This window comes from Somniosus microcephalus, chromosome 3 (assembly GCF_052327205.1).
Source record: "Somniosus microcephalus isolate GS21.2 chromosome 3, FLI_Smic_1.0, whole genome shotgun sequence".
Classification (NCBI taxonomy): Eukaryota; Metazoa; Chordata; class Chondrichthyes; order Squaliformes; family Somniosidae; genus Somniosus; species Somniosus microcephalus.
The window spans coordinates 271,020,747-271,040,230 of record NC_140989.1 but is presented as its reverse complement, the minus strand read 5'-3'; the positions used below and the strand labels follow the sequence as shown (position 1 = coordinate 271,040,230).

At 48.4% G+C, this 19,484-nt stretch overlaps 1 protein-coding gene across 4 annotated transcripts in view; it reads left to right on the top strand.

The window, feature by feature from the left end:
• Positions 1-13,791, top strand: part of lrrc42 (leucine rich repeat containing 42) — a 29,168-nt gene extending 15,377 nt beyond the window's left edge. For all 4 annotated transcript variants that reach the window (XM_085982523.1, XM_085982520.1, XM_085982522.1 and 1 more), the window contains 2 exons: positions 9,942-10,017; positions 12,482-13,791. In XM_085982523.1, the coding sequence (XP_085838649.1) occupies positions 9,942-10,017; positions 12,482-12,729 (324 nt within the window). In that variant the 3' untranslated portion in view covers positions 12,730-13,791. The remainder of the gene's footprint in view (positions 1-9,941; positions 10,018-12,481) is intronic.
• The last annotated feature ends 5,693 nt before the right edge of the window (positions 13,792-19,484 follow it).

Below are 19,484 nucleotides of genomic sequence, written 5' to 3'. Positions count from 1 at the left end.
AGACTGAAGTGTTTCAGTGGTTCAGTTCTGAGACCTGATTTCAATCCTGTCCCGATTTAATAGGTTGAAAGACTACTTTTACTGCTGCTTGTAAGGGTCCCATGTGAAATGAGGTCTTCTTGGCTGTTGGCCCACAGCATAAAACTATTGCTAAATTAGCACTAATTTGACAATCTCAGCAAAGCCACATAACTTTGTGGGTTCTCTTCTGAGTTGACATTAAGACACATTGTTTGGGTAGAGTAAAGAGAGCTTTACCCAGTGTGGTAAACCACTGTTGTTCACTCCACTGTTGTTCACTCTTGCCCATTGTTGTACCTGTCTGTGCATGCCTCAGCTGGCTCCGCCCCTGGCTCCACCCATATGCCCTGGTATAAAGGCGGCTGCTCTGCAGTTCCCCAGGCATTCAGGACCGGTCGACCACTAGAGGCATGCCTTCGTTCTTTAGCTAATAAAAGCCTGTTTGTTACTCTCTTAACTTCCAGTCTTTCTCAGTAGTTGATAGCGCATCACCCAGCAGCTGGCTATTACTGAACCTGATCTGGGAGCTCTTGATGCTGATGCCGAGTGCCTGAAATACAAAGTTCTTCATTCTCCAGTGACAACATCCCTTTAATTGGCAATATTTCAGTGGCTCCATCAATAGCTCAAAGGAGTCATTGCTTTGAATCTCTCCCATGACATTTGAACTTGTCTTAATTGGATGAGTTTCAGGCATTTGCAAGATGAAATTTTCACACCAGCAGACTTTTCCCTAGATTGGGGTGGGGAGGGAGGGAAGTTGAGACAATTTCACTCTGCAGAGTTGCATTTCCTGTCAGCCCATTATAAGAACATAGGAACATAAGAATTAGGAGCAGGAGTAGGCCATACAGCCGCTCGAGCCTGCTCCGTCATTCAATAAGATCGTGGCTGATCTTCGACCTCAACTCCACTTTCCCGCCCGATCCCCATATCCCTTGATTCCCCTAAAGTCCAAAAATCTATCTCAACCTTGAATATACTCAAAGACTCAGCTTCACAGCCCTTTGGGGTAGAGGATTCCAAAGATTCACAGCCCTCTGAGTAAAGAAATTCCCCCTCATCTCAGTCTTAAATGGCCGACCCCTTATCCTGAGACTATGCTCCCTAGTTCTAGACTCTCCAGCCAAGGGAAACAACCTCTCGGCATCTACCCTGGCAATCCTCCTCAGAATCTTATATGTTTCAATGAGATCACCTCTCATTCTTCTAAACTCCAGAGAGTATAGGCCCATTCTACACAATCTCCTCATAGGACAATCCGCTCATCCCAGGGATCAATCTAGTGAACCTTCATTGCACCGCCTCCAAGGCATGTGTGGTAAACCACTGTTATAGTTATCACTGTATATTGTTCTCACTGTTCTCACTGTCACATCACTACACGAGGTCGCCTCTTGTCGCACTGTTATACCTGGGCTGACCACCTCCGACTCCGCCCATTACCTGCCCAGGTATAAAGGTAGCTGACTGGCTAGTATTCCTCCCTGTTGGATCGGATCACCCACGAGGGTGGGCTCTGTTATTTAGCCAATAAAAACCTTCAGTTACGTTCTTAACTCGTCGCCTTTTATTGGACTAATTGATAGGCATATCAATTTTATTGGCTAAATTTTAAAGATGTCTGATAATGAACAGCAACAGCAAGGAGCTCACCCAGCAGCACAGCAACAGCAGCCTCCAGACAACGGGCCACACCAGCCGGCTTGGCTGCAAGCCTTGAAACCACCATACCTGGATCTAAACCCACAGGCACCAAACTCAGCCAACGACTTCAAACACTGGCTGGACTGCTTCGAATCGTACCTGGAGGAAGCCGTCGTCCCTCAGAGATCCAAACTAAGAGTCCTGAAAGCCCAAGCGAGCCCGAGAGTATATACACTCATCCAGGACATGACTACGTACGACGACGCCATCAACCTACTGAAACAGCAGTACCGGAGCCCGGTAAACTACATGTACACTAGGCATCTCTTAAGATCTCGCCAGCAACAGCCAGGAGAATCGATAGCTGAATTTTCACGAGCGCTGAGACAACTCGGCAGGAACTGTGACTTTAAAGCGGTGACGGCTACTGCGAACATGGAAGACAATGTCCGCGACGCCTTGGTGAGAGGCCTACGTTCCGACTACACACGGCAAAGACTGCTTGAAGCTAAGGACATAGACCTGGACAAGGCCGAAGCCCTCGCCCTCACCCTAGAGGCCACCCAGCAAGACCAGGAAGCGTTTGCCAGGTACTATTCGCGACCCTGGGACTCGGGCCCGACCCCCACCCCACCACCCTTCACAGCGCTGCCCCCAGGACCTACCTCAGCGTCTGCATCACGGATCCGACCGGGCCCGCTAGCCCCGGTACCGGCCCCGACATCAGGCAACCCCGATCGGGCCGCTGGCTGCTTCTTTTGCCGCCAGGAGAAGCATCCGAGGTCGCGCTGCCCAGCCAAAAACTCGACCTGCAAAACCTGCCTCAAGAAAGGCCACTTCTCCAAGGCCTGCAGAAGCAAATCCTCAGAAGCCAGCAGTGCCTCATGCGAACCCTGGGGGCGGCCATCTTTGTGCGGGGCAGCCGAAGCCTGCAGAGCCTCATGGGAAAACCAGGGGCGGCCATCTTTGTGCGGGGCAGCCGAAGCCTGCAGAGCCTCATGGGAAAACCAGGGGCGGCCATCTTTGTGCGGGGCAGCCGAAGCCTGCAGAGCCTCATGGGAACAGCAGGGGCGGCCATCTTTGTGCGGGGCAAACGATTTAAACAGAGCCTCATGTGAACTACGGGGGCCGCCATCTTCGCCGCCATCTTGTCATGACAACGACGCGCTCATCTACACCCTAGCTTCCGTGACCCTGGATCAAGCCCGCCCGCACCACCTGGCCAGCTCAATGATGGACATCAAAGTCAACGGCCACGCCACGACCTGCCTGTTCGACAGCGGAAGCACGGAGAGCTTCATCCACCCAGACACGGTGAGCCACTACTCCCTCCCCGTCCTGCCAACGCGCAGCCGCATCTCGATGGCATCGAGGTCGCACGCCACAGACATCAGCGGCTACTGTGTCGTGACATTGTCGGTTAAAGGGACAGAGTATAAAAATTTTAAACTCCTCGTACTCCCCCAGCTGTGCGCTGCCATCATACTAGGGCTGGACTTCCAATCCCACCTCCAAAGTGTAACCCTAGCATACGGTGGACCCCTCCCCCCACTCACAGTCGACAACCAGCGAAAGTTAAACCGCCCACCGCGTAACACCTGCAGCCTATCCACCCTCAAGGTACCGCCACCTTCCCTGTTCGCTAACCTCACCCCCGACTGCAAACCTGTCGCTACTAAGAGCAGGCGGTACAGCGCTGGGGACAGAGCCTTCATTAGCTCTGAGGTGCAGCGACTCCTGAAAGAGGGCATTATTGAGGGGAGCAGCAGCCCCTGGCGTGCCCAGGTGGTGGTAGTCAAGACCGGCGACAAAAATCGCCTGGTTATCGACTACAGCCAGACCATAAACAGATACACCCAGCTGGACGCATACCCCCTCCCCCGCATATCGGACATGGTCAATGAGATTGCACAATACCGCGTATTCTCGACCATCGACCTCAAGTCGGCCTACCACCAACTCCCCATCAGCCCGGAGGACAGCCAGTACACCGCCTTCGAGGCGAATGGCCGCCTCTACCAATTCCTTAGGGTCCCCTTTGGTGTCACCAACGGGGTCTCGGTTTTCCAACGGGAGATGGACCGGATGGTTGACCAGAACGGACTACAGGCCACTTTCCCCTATCTCGATAACGTCACCATCTGCGGCCGCAACCGGCAGGACCATGACGTGAATCTGGAGAAATTCCTCCGTACGGCCCAACGGCTGAACCTCACCTACAATAAGGAGAAATGCGTGTTTAACACAGCGCGCCTTGCCATCCTTGGCTGTGTAGTAGAGAACGGAGTCATCGGCCCCGACCCCGAAAGAATGCGCCCCCTCATGGAGCTACCCCTCCCCCACTGTCCAAAAGCACTTAGGAGAACCCTGGGGCTTTTCGCCTACTATGCCCAATGGGTACCCAATTATGCGGACAAAGCCAGACCCCTCCTGAAAACCACATCCTTCCCCCTCACGGAAGAGGCGTGCGCGGCCTTCTCCCTCATTAAGGGAGACATAGCCAAGGCCACAATGCACGCAGTGGATGAGTCAATCCCCTTCCAAGTGGAGAGCGATGCATCCGACTTCGCCCTAGCCGCTACCCTTAACCAGGAGGGTAGGCCGGTAGCCTTCTTCTCAAGGACCCTACAGGGCCCCGAGACCCGACACTCGTCGGTCGAGAAGGAAGCCCAGGCAATTGTGGAGGCAGTACGGCGCTGGAGGCACTACTTGGCAGGCAAACGATTTACCCTCCTCACCGACCAACGCTCGGTTGCCTTCATGTTTAATAACAAGCTGAGGGGCAAGATCAAGAACGACAAAATCTTGAGGTGGAGAATCGAGCTTTCCACCTATGATTATGAGATCTTGTACCGGCCCGGTAAACTGAACGACCCCCCTGATGCTCTTTCACGCATTACATGCGCCAGCGCGCAAAGTGATAGACTTCAGACCCTCCACAATGACCTCTGCCACCCCGGAGTCACCAGACTCTACCATTTCATTAAGGCCCGCAACCTGCCATACTCCATCGAGGAGGTCAGGACCATGACCAGGAACTGCCAGATCTGTGCTGAGTGCAAACCGCACTTCTATAAGCCGGACAGAGCAAGCCTGATCAAGGCCACCCGCCCCTTCGAGCGTCTGAGCATCGACTTCAAGGGGCCCCTACCGTCATCCGACCGTAATGTGTACTTCCTCAACATCGTTGATGAGTACTCCCGTTTCCCCTTTGCCTTCCCCTGCCCAGACATGACCAGTAACACGGTCATTAAATGCCTGAACAAACTCTTCGCCTTGTTCGGGTTCCCGAACTATATACATAGTGACCGGGGCGCCTCCTTCATGAGCGAGGAACTCCGTCAGTTCCTATTGGAGAGGGGTATTGCAGCAAGCAGGACCACCAGCTACAACCCCCGAGGGAACGGCCAGGTGGAAAGAGAGAACGCGACGGTATGGAAGGCCACCCTCTTAGCCTTAAAGTCTAAGGGCCTCCCAACCTCCCGCTGGCAAGAGGTCCTCCCGATTGCGCTGCACTCCATCCGGTCACTACTTTGCACTGCCATTAACACCACCCCCCATGCTCGAATGTTTGTCTTCCCCAGGAAGTCGACTACGGGAACCACCCTACCAACCTGGCTGACCTCTCCGGGACCCGTCTTGCTGCGAAAGCACGTGAGGGCCCATAAAACGGACCCCCTGGTCGAGAAGGTGAACCTCCTGCACGCCAACCCCCAGTACGCCTATGTGGCTTACCCAGACGGACGGGAGGACACTGTCTCCTTACGAGACCTCGCACCCTCACCCCCCCCTCCCAACCCCCCGAGTCCAGCCGAGGTAGACGGCATGCCGGAACCCCACGAGCCTTTGCCGACTACGCAGACACCAGCTTTAACACCGGATAATGTAACACCGCCGCTGCGACGATCGGAGAGGCTAACGAAGCCTCCGGACAGACTGACATACCAGAGCTGGTAATACACTTCACCCCGCCGGACTCTAATCTAAACAAGGGGTGAATGTGGTAAACCACTGTTATAGTTATCACTGTATATTGTTCTCACTGTCACATCACTACACGAGGTCGCCTCTTGTCGCACTGTTATACCTGGGCTGACCACCTCCGACTCCGCCCATTACCTGCCCAGGTATAAAGGTAGCTGACTGGCTAGTATTCCTCCCTGTTGGATCGGATCACCCACGAGGGTGGGCTCTGTTATTTAGCCAATAAAAACCTTCAGTTACGTTCTTAACTCGTCGCCTTTTATTGGACTAATTGATAGGCATATCAGCATGTATGTTCTTTCTCATAAGGCGACCAAAACTGTGCACAGTACTCCAGGTGTGGTCTCCCCTGTACAATTGTAGTTAGACTTCCTTACTCTTGTACTCCAACCCCCGTGCAATAAAGACCAACATTCCATTTGCCTTCCTAATTGCTTGCTGTACCTGCATGCTAACTTTCTGTGATTCTTGTACGAGGACACCTAAATCTCGCTGAACACCAACATTTAATAGTTTCTCACCATTTAAAAAAATATTCCGTTTTTCTATTCTTCCTACCAAAGTGAATAACCTCACATTATACTCCATCTGCCACCTTATTGCCCACTTACTTAAGCTGCCTGTATCCTTTTGCAGGCTCTTTGTATCCTCCTCACAGCTTACTTTCCCACCTAGCTTTGTATCATCGGCAAACTGGATACATTGCACTCGGTCTCTTCATCTAAGTCATTAATATAGATTGTAAGTGGCTGAGGCCCAAGCACTGATCCTTGCAGCACCCCACTAGTTACAGCCTGCCAACCTGAAAATGTCCCGTTTATCCCTACTCTCTGTTTTCTGTCCGTTAACCAATCTTCTATCCATGCTAATATATTACCCCCAACCCCATGAGCCCTTAACTTGCGTAGCAACCTTTAATGTGGCACCTTATCGAATGCCTTTTGAAAATCCAAATATGCTACATCCACTGGTTCCCCTTTATCTACCCTGCTAGTTACTTGTCTGGGATATTGTGCCTGAACATTGTGCTAAAACTTGCCCTTTTTAAAACTCGGAAACTGTAATGCAAAGAAAATATATTTGTGCCTTTTGTGTTTTCACCTTCAGAATATAAATTAAATAGTTCCTTATTCCACTTGTTCTGTGTTGCTTCTCTTCATTTCCAAGCAAAACCGCTCTCCCTATAAAGAATGGTTATGTTGCTGGACGAGCAACTCTTGAGTTCATGAGTTAAGATCCCACTGGCGGTACCACCGGTTGTACCTTACATAAAGACACATAATTCCCTTTAACTTACCTTACTGTATGTTTAACTTACCTTTTGGGGCCTTTTAACTTACCTATTGGGGCCATTGCCCCTTTAAGGCGCACTGACGTCACGTCACGTACGACGTGACGTGCGTGCGGCAGCTGCCGGCCCGACTCGGCCTTCCAGGACGGCCGCCGGCACAGCCCGGCCTAGCGTCTTCGGCCTCAACGGCCAGCCGACAGGAGCAACGCGATCTTCCGCTCCCGCGGCAAGCACCGGCACAGCCCGGCCTCGCAACCTCGGCCTCAACGGCCAGTGACGCAACGACGCGCATCACGTGACGCCCTAAGTGCGGGAAACGCGAACAACGTGATGACGTCCCAACACAAACGCGATGACGTCATCACACTCCCCACAGGACTGCGAACTTAGTCCTCGTGGAGTCCCCGCTGGGACAAGACCTACACCACGGTGCTCCTACAGTCAGCCATCTTACCTGCCATCTTACCTGATGTAATTAGTTTGTTCCTGTAAATAAACAACTTGTTAATAGTTCGCCGAAGTCAAACTCTCTTATTTAGTAGCGATGTACACGAACCGCTACATTGGTGACCCAACGACGTGAGTACGGGAGCTCATCAATTCCAACACTACAATTGGTGAACCCGTATCCGTGAACGATTTTCACGGTAGCAACGCACACCTGAACCTCGTCTTCCCACAAGACGACCAACGCACAACCGACGAACAACCACGGAACAGCAACCGCCTAACACTGATTCCTCGAAAGGCGACCCCGTCTTTGCGAACGTATTCGCAAGGTAAGCGCAGCCTGGAGTAGATCCTGTTTGATACGGACAAAACTCAACCGGACCCCGTTCATTTTTTTGTGAGCAATTTTCACAAAAGAAGCACGCCATGGAAGCACCAGCCGTTTTGCTGTCGCTACTGCAATCCAGGGAGCCATAGTCTCCCTCGTGCTTTATACAGGTAGAAGCCCCGTTCGACGAGAACATCGATGCGGCACCGACCATGCACTTGCTTACGGTCCCCGTACTCGTCTTTCCTACCGCCACATGGATCGTCTGCCTCTACGTCCAAAGCAACAGCAAGTATACATCTCTCCAAGCGCGGGGTACAGCATGTTCGGGCCCACAAAATCGGAGCGCGCCCTGCGGGGATACCACGAGGACGCACTCCTCGCGCATGAGGACCCATCCCTCGCGAACCACGAGGACCCATCCCTCGTGAAAAACGACGACTCCTTCTCCGCCGACGACGCACCAGCCCTTCAGCCTGCTGGTTGTGTTACCTACTACACGATTCGGCGTGAACAAAAGGCGTGCCGCCCTCCCGGCTGTTTTCTCCTAAATCTACAACTGTTACAAGTGTTGCCACCCTCCAGGCAGAGTTAACCTCTCCTGAAAGCAACAACAACCTGGACCGTTGCTGCCCTTTCTCCAGTTTTCCCTTTAACAAACGCAAACGTCTACTGAAGCTGCACACATCAAGAACGGGTCCAATGGGCATCCTGCGGCCGCGATCAGCCACGTGAAAGTTGCTAGCCTCACCGATCACAGGTTAACGCAGTAACTCTTCACCCTCTGTTGTGTTAACGCCGTAGCACTATGGCACGCACCGTTCTGTGTGTTCCAGCCTCCTGAAGGTTTCGCTCACCTGTCAGCGAGTTCACTCACCTCGCCTGTCAAGTCCTTCTGGAACGTTTGGCGTTCCTGCAGAGTTCGTTATAACAAGGACTTGTTCCAACATCAACAGAGTCATCGCCCGCGTCCGCCCAACCTGCCCGTCACTCTGACAAGGCCTGCTGTTTCGCACGTCTCCATGGTCCTTCGCCTGACGGATACACTTTATTCGCCACGACGCGTGTAAGGATCCCCTCACGAGCAGCATCTTCGGAACTCGCTCGCCAAGCCAAGACAGCACGACCGCCGAGACCACCAGCGTCAGACCATCTCATCCTTGGACTTTCGTTAAAGCTAATTCTGGGGGGGCCCATGTGGCGGTACCACCGGTTGTACCTTGCATAAAGACACATAATTCCCTTTAACTTACCTTACTGTATGTTTAACTTACCTTTTGGGGCCGTTGCCCTTTTAACTTACCTATTGGGGCCATTGCCCCTTTAAGACACACCCTAGCGCACTGACGTCACGTCACGTACGACGTGACGTGCGTGCGGCGGCTGCCGGCCCGACTCGGCCTTCCAGGACGGCCACCAGCACAGCCCGGCCTAGCGTCTGCGGCCTCAACGGCCAGCCGACGGGAGCGACGCGATCTTCCGCTCCCGTGGCAAGCACCGGCACAGCCCGGCCTCGCAACCTCGGCCTCAACGGCCAACGACGCGCATCACGTGACGCCCTAAGTGCGGGAAACGCGAACAACATGATGACATCATCACACTCCCCACAGGACTGCAAACTCAGTCCTCGTGGAGTCCCTGCTGGGACAAGACCTACACCACGGTGCTCCTACAGTCAGCCATCTTACCTGATGTAATTAGTTTGTTCCTGTAAATAAACAACTTGTTAATAGTTCGTCAAAGTCAAACTCTCTTATTTAGTGGTGATGTACACGAACCGCTACATTGGTGACCCAACGACGTGAGTACGGGAGCTCATCAATTCCAACGCTACACCACCATGTTAAGTTGTGAAATGGAATTCAGTAAACATGGTAATTTGTGGGCTGGCACCAGAAAGATGACCACGAAAGTTGCTGGATTGTTGTAAAAACTTAGCTGGTTCATTAATGTCCTTTAGGGAAGGGAATGTGCCGCCCCTACTCAGTCTGGTCTACATTTGATTCCGTCACACACTAGATGATTGCTTCTTCATGCCCTCCGAAGTGACCCAGCAAGCCACTCGGTTGTTGAAGAAAACACCTATTTGTATTTTTTCAATCTGTTTCTGTTTCTCCAGAAAACAATTGGTACACTTTTTTTATAAAAAAATTTTTTTTTTAAAGTTTCTTTTTCATACTCTTGGAATTTTTGTTATAAGGTTTTTTTTTTGCACTTCAGGTGGTTTATCAGTGGGAACGTGTGTCTGTTAGACGACGTGAGAACGTTAGCGGCAGAACAGTGGCACAGCGATTCTGTAAGTAGCTGGGAGGGAGTGTGTGACAGAGCTACTGCCTTGATCTATGAGAAGCATTGTGAAACCAGCATAGCCCTGATTTTCACCTAGATCTGGATCCTATCAAATTGTATATTGATATACAACAATATACATCGCAAGATCTCTGCTTCCACATTGCAGTTGGGGCAGTAGAATTTTTAAGAACAAGTTAAGGTCAACAAGCTTATCCCTCTTTGATAGATCAACCCCTCCTACCCATCTTCTCACCTTGTTTCTCAATCCTTTCTTGCTCCAGAAAAGCATCTAATTGTCTACACAACTCATTTATAATGTCCGCGTCAGTGATTTTCACAACTCTGTGTGGGGGGAAAAAACTACCTTAGTTCCCTTCTTATTCCAAATATCTTATGTTCCCTGGTAAGAGAGATAAATGAAGAACTTGCATCTATACAGTGCCTTACCACATCCTCAGGACTTCACAATCATTGATTTACTTTTGAAGTGTAGTCACTGTAGTTTTGTAGGCAAACACAGCACTCGGTTTCACACAGCGAAGTCCCACAGTTAATTGGTTTTTGGTGATGTTGGTTGAGGAATACTGGGGGAACTCCCTGTTCTTCAAATAATGGCGCGAGATCCATTGCGTCCCCCTGAACAGGCAGACAGACAGGGCCTTGGTTTAACATCTCAACTAAAACACAGTATTTGTATTTGAGTCCTTTACCTAATTAACAATCCACTTAGGTTATTGTTGTCAGTTGCCTTCATAATCATGAAACTTCAGTCAAGATCTTTTTTCCCACATCTTAAATTCCTGATACCTTTATTGTTCATCTTTGTATCCTCTGAGGGATGATAATTTTATTTCTCTGATTAGTGAACAGAACAACTTACAACTCCAAATGGGATTTTCCAATGCTTTTTACAGGAAGAATACATCCTATCTGATTTGTACTCTGCATCTAGTATCTTAGCGTTATCATAGAATCATAAAAATTTACAGCACAGAAGGAGGCCATTTGGCCCATCGTGTTTGCACCTGCATTGTGTTTTGCTTCAGTTAAGCTGATGGTTTCATAGATTTACCTGTTATAAACCCATCTCCCTTTCCTGATCAGCAAGATGTACACTGTCCCATTTAACAAATACTCTCTCTTCTGCTACTTTGCTCCTATACTAATTATTTTACACTTATCCACATTGAATTGCATCTGCTACCAGTTAGCCCAATTACCTAAAAGATCTAAATGTTTCTGGATCTGGTTGCATTGTTTCTCATTATTTGCCTTATCTCCTACTTTAGTACCATTTTCAAACTGGGAGATTTTGCTTATGATTCCCTTATCCAAGTCATTGTCTTATTATAAATAGCAAGGCTCCCAAGACTGACCCCTATGATACACCACTCAAAGCTTCTTTCCACCTAAAATGCTCCAATTTATTTTTTCTGTTTCTACGCCAGCTTTATTCTGTGTTATACTTTACCTCTTATTCAGTGACTCCCTACCTTAGCCACTAATTGCAAGTTGGAACTTTCTCAGAATCTTTGAGAGTCCAACAATATAATATTAACTGCATTTCCACTGTCAGTAATGTGCTTGGAAAAACTCCAGGTTAGCTAAACGTGACCTCCATTTCCTGAATCCATGTTGAGTGCTCTTTAACATGTTCTCCTTTTCCAAAATGTTCATCCACCATAACATTTCTAAGAATTTCCTTGTAATTGATGTTAAACATACTGGTCTATAGTTTCCATGTTTCTGTTCACGCATTCGCATAAATTGGCACAGAGCTTCACATGATGGGAGTGCATATTGGGAATTCAGGAATGAAAGTCAATGTGCCCGGTAACATTTTCTATCAGTTTTCATGGGCGGAAAGTTACGTGAAGCACTCTAGCCTCTACGCCTGAATTCCCGATATACAACCCTGTCACGCAAAGCTCTGTGCCGGGAGCCATTAATTTATTAAATCTATCTCTGTGTCTCACATCCATATACCTTGTATTCAGCGCCAGGAAAACATTTTCTCTCAGTCTACCAACTTCAATCAAGTATGCTTTTGTTGTTTGCCTGTTTTCTCTCCTCCTCTCCTGGAGGTACAGGTTCTTGTTGGTAAACGCATTCACGGGTACTTGCTACCCTCCAGAAACTCTCCCAATAGCTATTCTTCACATGTAAACCTCGGCAATGAGAGACAAACGGCCTGTTGACAGTGAGTGGGCGCTCCATCCAAACGCACCTACAATTATCATCACTACATGACAATTGGGTGTGGGAGTCCTGGCTGATCTGGAGTTTTTTTCCTCTCCCATTGGCATGGCATTTACTGTGCAAGGAATTGTTGGACTAATCCATGTCCAGCTCCCATTGCAGTGCCACACCGACTCAGACAATATTCCATTTAATTTGTAAAATAACTTGCAATTTTCTCTTTATGCTTTATATTTGCATAAATATAATCAAATTCATTTATTTCCTAGATGGGACAAACAAATTGATCAATGTAGGAACTGATGGATTTTCAAATGCTACACAAATCAAGGACCCAATCAGGATGCAGTTTCACAGAAAGGCCAATCAGGATCTCTGTGTACAGTCGTCTGTGACCTCCGCATTAGGGGCGAGTAAGAGAGGTGGTGACCGAGCTGAAGTGACTGGTTGTTCCCCCCCTCATGTGAAGCGTGCTGAACTGACCTTGGATGACTGGGACGTGCTGAACTGTTACTGAGGAGGAACCTGTCACCCTAAGAGTTATTCCACACACAAACTATGTGAAAAGGATTTTAGACAATTCCCTGGCTAACGGGGCCCGGATGACTGAATCAGGCCGTGATTAAAGATTTCAATGTTCAGCCTTCGCCTGACTAAAATGAAAGTATTGTCAGTCAGTTTACCATGTTTCCGATTACATGTATTTCTCATCTTAGTTAAATTGCTTTTTGAGTTGTATGGATAACTGAAATCAAGTAATAAATCTTTTTTAGATTGTACAAGTTAGATCTCCTCATACTCCCTGAACTGTAGTTTTTAAAATTTATTTTGAGTGTCTGTGCCTCACTTTTCTCTTTATTTTCATTTTGCCTAAATGAAAATGACTCACTGAGAAGTGTCCAACAGCAGCCCATGGATGACATGTCCTTTTTGATTTTCACTCCTCCTGTGGACAGATGCCCAGCCTCTGTGCAGTGCTTCTCCATAGTGGTATAGCCAAGATCAGAAGGTCGGGGCGGGGAAGGAAGAAAATGAACATCTATCCCAACGTGGCTGTGGCACTAAGTGTTGATGTTCTTTGAGTATTTAGTCCATTGGAAGGATTTTCTTGCATGGAGATTTTATCTCCTAGTCCTTGCCTTTCTGTACAAGTAAAAGTAACTCTGGTACTAGACTCTAGGAAGATTGATTCTGTTTAGAGAAGGGTCCAGAACCGAACCCAGCCCTGGACTGGAGACAGCTAATGATTTAAGCCCTTTACTTAACTTAGACACCATAGTTAGGAAATGCACTGAGCCCATTTCCAGTCTGCCTTGTCACAACTTGTCAGTGTTCACTGAGAGCAAAACCAGTGGAATAAAGGTGTTTGTAAATAAAGCATGACATGGCAGCACTTGGACATTTCCAAATGTATCTGGGTAGATGTGAGGTTTTGTAATAAAGCAATAGGTGACTCGAGTTCAGGTTAACAGTTGTTAATGTTTGATGCCCTGGAGAATATTTTCATTTTGTGTAAATGAAAATAACTTATTTTTGAATAAATGTAAATTAAACTCAGTGGTGAAATTTGATGTAAAAATTTCAGGAATGGTTTTCATTCAACAGTCTGCAAACACCTTGTCAGGGGACAGGGTTGTGCAGTGAGTTAGCGCATTGTACTTTCACCTGAGACCTAGGTTCAAATTCAGTTTAGACTGATGGGATAAAAGCCCCTTCTCTCTGCCAGCTTTGTGTGTCCTACATGAAATTAATTTGGATAGTTTTGAAATTGCCTATAGTTTTAATCTCACCCAAAGAGACCACTGGAAGGTTGATGTGTGAAATAGAAAGACTCATACTGGTACAAATTTTCCTTAGAGTAGAGATGGTTAAGGGGAGATTTGATAGAGGTGTTCAAAATCATGAAGGGTTTTGATGGAGTAAATAAGGAGAAACTGTTTCCAGTGGCAGAAGGGTCGGTAACCAGAAGACACAGATTTAAGGTAATTGGCAAAAGAACCAGAGGCGACATGAGGACATTTTTTTATGCAGCTCTTTCAAAGAGCCAACGCAGGCACAATGGACCGACTGGCAGCCTCCTGTGCTGTTTCATTCTATGCCCTGAAGCTTAGGGTTAAGGAACATTGTTGAGGCAGAGTAAAAGAAGCAAAGGTGCGCTGAGGCTAATTGTGGCCTCACTGTTGCCCCAGCTAAGATCAGGATGGGCTGAACATTGAACAGAGACCCCAAAAATGCACAGGTCTTCTGGGGTGCTTGCAATGTAACTCTGGTGGGAGTACAGCAGAAGGGCTGGGAAATAGGCTGTGCCCCAGATAAACCAGAGCCCAGCTTGCAAAGGTAGTTTCCAGGCAGCCTCGTCTGGGCCGGAAGGAACCTCTATCTGCCCCAAATGTGTCAGAAGGGGGCAGGGATTCCCTATGCTGAGAGTTTCAGCTTCAATGAGACCTTGAGTAAGTTTGGAGGCTGGTATGCCCAGTGTGATTGAGCATACTGGCCCTGTGAAGGGAGTGAGTGCCCTGCTGGGAAGGTGAGGGGAGAGCTAGGCTGCTGTCAGGGCCTGAACCCAAAGATTGGCGGGGTGGGGGGGGGGGGGCATTTTTATCCAATGTTTTTAAACCGCTCTCTGATTATGAGGCTGCTGGGACTACGATTCTCCACTTTATGCTAACTTTGACCAGGTCAATTGGGGAGATCCATGGTGGACATGATACTTGATGTAACTGCCAGGATTTTCACCCCTGTGGATTTTTGGGGGTCAGCAACTTCCTGGTCTGTATGGATGGGTGGGGGAAGGGGGGGTGGAGGGTGATGGCCTCTTGTTTTATCATTCTCCTTTCTGCAGTGATAGAATTCTTTTTACTTTTATGTGTCATTCCACCTAATGTCTGGAACCAGAACTGATCCGAGGCATCACAGTTAACAGCACAGGGAAGTAGTTGAGAGTGAAATAACAACTGAAAATGCTGGAAATACTCAGCAGGCCAGGCAGCATCCGTGGAGAGAGAAACAGAGTTAACGTTTCAGGTCTGGGGCCCTTCATCAGAACTGGAAATGTAACATATTAAGCAGGTGTGGGGAGGGGGGGGGGTTGGAGGGAGGTGGTTTAGGATGGGAGGAAGGAATTGAAAGAACATGCTGTGAAAATGTTGCAAATGGGAATGGCAAAATCATACTGCATGAAAAATGGGGGCAGGGATTATTATCTGAAATTGTTGAACTCTATGTTGAGTCCGGCAGGCTGCAAAGTGCCCAATCGAAAGATGAGGTGCTGTTCCTCGAGCTTACGTTGAGCTTCACTGGAACAGTGTAAGAGGCCGAGGGCGGTGAGATCAGAGTGGGAGTGAAGTGGAGAATTAAAGTGACAGGCGACCGGAAGCTCAGGGTCACCCTTATGGACTGAATGGAGGTGTTCCGCAAAGCGGTCGCCCAATCTGCGTTTGGTCTCCCCAATGTAGAGGAGACCGCATCGTGAGCAGCAAATACAGTATACTAAATTGCAAGAAGTACAAGTAAATCCCTGTTTCACCTGGAAGGGGTGTTTGGGGTCCTGGACAGTGGGAAGGGAGGAGGTAAAAGGGCAATTTTTTTTTTATTCATTGATGGGATGTGGGTGTCGCTGGCTGGCTAGGCCTGCATTTAGTGCCCATCCTTAATTGCCCTTGAGAAGATGGTGGTGAGCTGCTTTCTTGAACTGCTGCAGTCCATATGGTGTAGGTACACCCACAATGCTGTTAGGAAGGGAGTTCCAGGATTTTGGCCCAGCGACAGTGAAGGAACGGCGATACAGGTCCAAGTCAGGATGGTGTGTGGCTTGGAGGGGAACTTGTAGGTGGTGATGTCCCCATGCGTCTGCTGCCCTTGTCCTTCTAAGTGGTAGAGGTTGCGGGTTTGGAAGGTGCTGTTGAAGGAGCTTTGGCGAGTTGCTGCAGTGCATCTTGTAGATGGTACACACTGCAGCCACAGTGCGCCGGTGGTGGAGGGAGTGAAGGTCGATGGAGTGCCAATCAAGCGGGCTGCTTTGTCCTGGATGGTGTCAAGCTTCTTGAGTGTTGTTGGAGCTGCACTCATCCAGGCAAGTGGAGAGTATTCCATCACACTCCTGACTTGTGCCTTGTAGATGGTGGAAAGGCTTTGGGGAGTCAGGTGGTGAGACACTCGCCGCAGAATTCCCAGCCTCTGGCCTGCTTTTGTAGCCACAGTATTTATATGGCTGGTCCAGTTCAGTTTCTGATCAATGGTAACCCCCAGGATGTTGATAGTGGGGGATTCAGCGATGGTAATGCCATTGAATGTCAAGGGGAGATGGTTAGAGTCTCGCTTGTTGGAGATGGTCATTGCCTGGCACTTGTGTGGTGCGAATGTTACTTGCCACTTGTCAGCCCAAGTCTGAATGTTGTCCAGGTCTTGCTGCATATGGACACGGACTGCGTCACTATCTGATGAGTCTCGAATGGTGCTGAACAGTGTGCAATCATCAGCAAACATCCCCACTTCTGACCTTATGATGGAGAGAAGGTCATTGATGAAACAGCTGAAGATGGTTGGGCCTAGGACACTGCCCTGAGGAACTCCTGCAGTGATGTCATGTGATTGAGATGAATGACCTCCAACAACCACAGCCAACTTCCTTTGTGCTAGGTATGATTCCAACCAATGGAGAGTTTTCCCCTTGATTCCCATTGACTTCAGTTTTGCTAGGGCTCCTTGATGCCACACTCGATCAAATGCTGCCTTGATGTCAAGGGCAGTCACTCTCACCTCACCTCTTAAGTTCAGCTCTTTTGTCCATGTTTGGACCAAGGCTGTAATGAGGTCGGGAGCTGAGTGGCCCTGGCGGAACCCAAACTGGGCGTCAGTTAGCAGGTTATTGCTGAGTAAGTGCCGCTTGATAGCACTGTCCACGACACCTTCCATCACTTTGCTGATGATTGAGTAGACTGATGGGACGGTAATTGGCCGGGTCGGATTTGTCCTGCTTTTTGTAGACAGGACATACCTGGGCAATTTTCCACATTGCCGGGTAGATGCCAGTGTTGTAGCTGTACTGGAACAGCTTGGCTAGGGGCGCAGCTAGTTCTGGAGCACAAGTCTTCAGTACTATTGCCAGCATGTGTTGCATCTCCTGCGTTTGCATGGGAGATTGAGAGTGAACTCAGAATCAGCTCTCTGGCAGACTGCTAGTCTGATGGGTGACTCACACAGACCTAAATGCAAGGGATAAGTGGGAATGTTTGATCTCCCAGCTGAGCGACAAGGCAGGTAACCTGCTTCCACACCGCTGCTTCCAGTGCCACTCTGTAACTGGCCTTTTCAGAGATGCCCTTGCAGTCATTCTGTGTGAGGGAAATGTTTAAACCTGCTCGTTGCACATCCCCAGTGCACAGTCGAGGTGAGGAATCACAAGTACAACTCCACATTCTGCGGCTCCGTGGAACAGTGTGTCCAGCTCCCAATGCACTGCACATTTTAAATATAAAATCAAAATTATTTTTGCCATTCCTGAATTGTATGTGTGGGTTTAACTGTGTCTTAGACTCAGAGAGGATCTGATCAGGACCTGGAGATTAAGATTTTTTAATGATGCTAGCTGATTTTGTGACATTGTTCAATGATGCACTGTTTTATGACAGGAATTTTATACTGTGCAATGCATAATGTATTACTCTGCTGAACGAGCTGTGTTCTGTCCTTTTAAGGCCATAGAGTTATATTACTGTCAAGAGATATTCAAAAGTCAATTAGAGACATTGGGCCAGAATTTGCGTTGGGTCTGACGGCCTACTCGAGTACGCCGTCATACCGCCTTTGAAATGAACCGCAAGTTAATTATTTCCGCATGCGCACTAAATCCCGAACTTGCATGTCTGCATCAGCGTAACAGGCATGTTTTAACACTTTCATCTCCAAAATCAGACTGATTAATTTTCTGCGATCTGAGTATACCGTTTGAGGTGTTTGAATTGATCCATAGATCGCCATCCCCATTCATAACTCAACGTCGTTAATTAAAGTATAATCTGCTCCTCTGTTCTTACATATTGCTGTATCTGTATTACATGAGTTTTTCTTGTTTCTGCAAAGATTGGAGTTTTAATGATAATTACTAGCAAATTAAAATTTTTACTAACAGAACTAAGATGTGGCGAAGTTGGTGGAATTAAGCTAATTATGAATTAAATTCCAATCCTGTAAAGTAAATTTGATTACGGGATTCGATTCTGAAATGATCTGAAATCTAATTCTGTTTGATGATTAGAGCACCAGGCCCACATGATCCCAGGTACGCTTCCGCACACGCTGCGCCCCTGGGATCCGTGGGCCATTATGCTGCCCTCGAGTAAGCAGCGTCAGAGAGCAAGTTCACGAAGGAGGGTCCCCATCAGGTAAGTTTGTATTCTATTCGTAGGTACGCCGCCGACCGCAAAACCTGCCCCGTGTTTTTTTTGTCTCCTACTTTGGTATCTCGTATCCTTCAGCTTTTTATCTGCGTTCAGACACCTCATCCCTTATCACTTTATCCTATCCTTCTGATTTAAGCTCCTGGGCATTTTCCTCACTGAATTCTTCTTCCAAATGTCTGCCCTCAATCTTTGCACCAAGCAACTTCTTAAACTTTCAATCCGCAATTTAACTCGCCTTTCCACACCTACACCAATTTCAATGCCTGCCTTGTTTCCCTCAAGGCAGCTACTCCACCCGCCACGCGCATGGCCAAGTGGCAGTGCAATTATACTGACGCCTTCATAGACCTTCATGAAATGCTGTTTTATTTTCTAAATTCCAAGTCTAATATTTTTAAAATCGTGGCCCGGATCTTGCAGTGGTAATGATGGTGAAACTGTCAGCATTCACCGTCATTACCCCTTTGAAACTGACTAACTTCAAGATTTAGCACATGTGCAGATAAAGGCGGAAATCCTGAAGTTGTGTTCAGTCATTCCCTGCTCCGCCACAGGCTGCACTATGGAACTCCCTGTGGTAAACCACTTTTATCGTTCACTATCGTTACACTATGGTTTCCACTGTTATATCGTTACTCTATGGTTATCACTGTTTACACTGTTGTATCACTACAAGAGGTCGCCTCTTGTCACGCTGTTATACCTGGGCTGACCACTGCTGACTCTGCCCATGGCTCCACCTACCTGCCCAGGTATAAAGGTGGTCGACTGGCTGGTATTCCTCCTTGTTGGATCCGATCACCCACGAGGGTGGGCTCTGTTATTTAGCCAATAAAAACCTATAGTTACTTTCTTAACTCGTCGCTTTTCA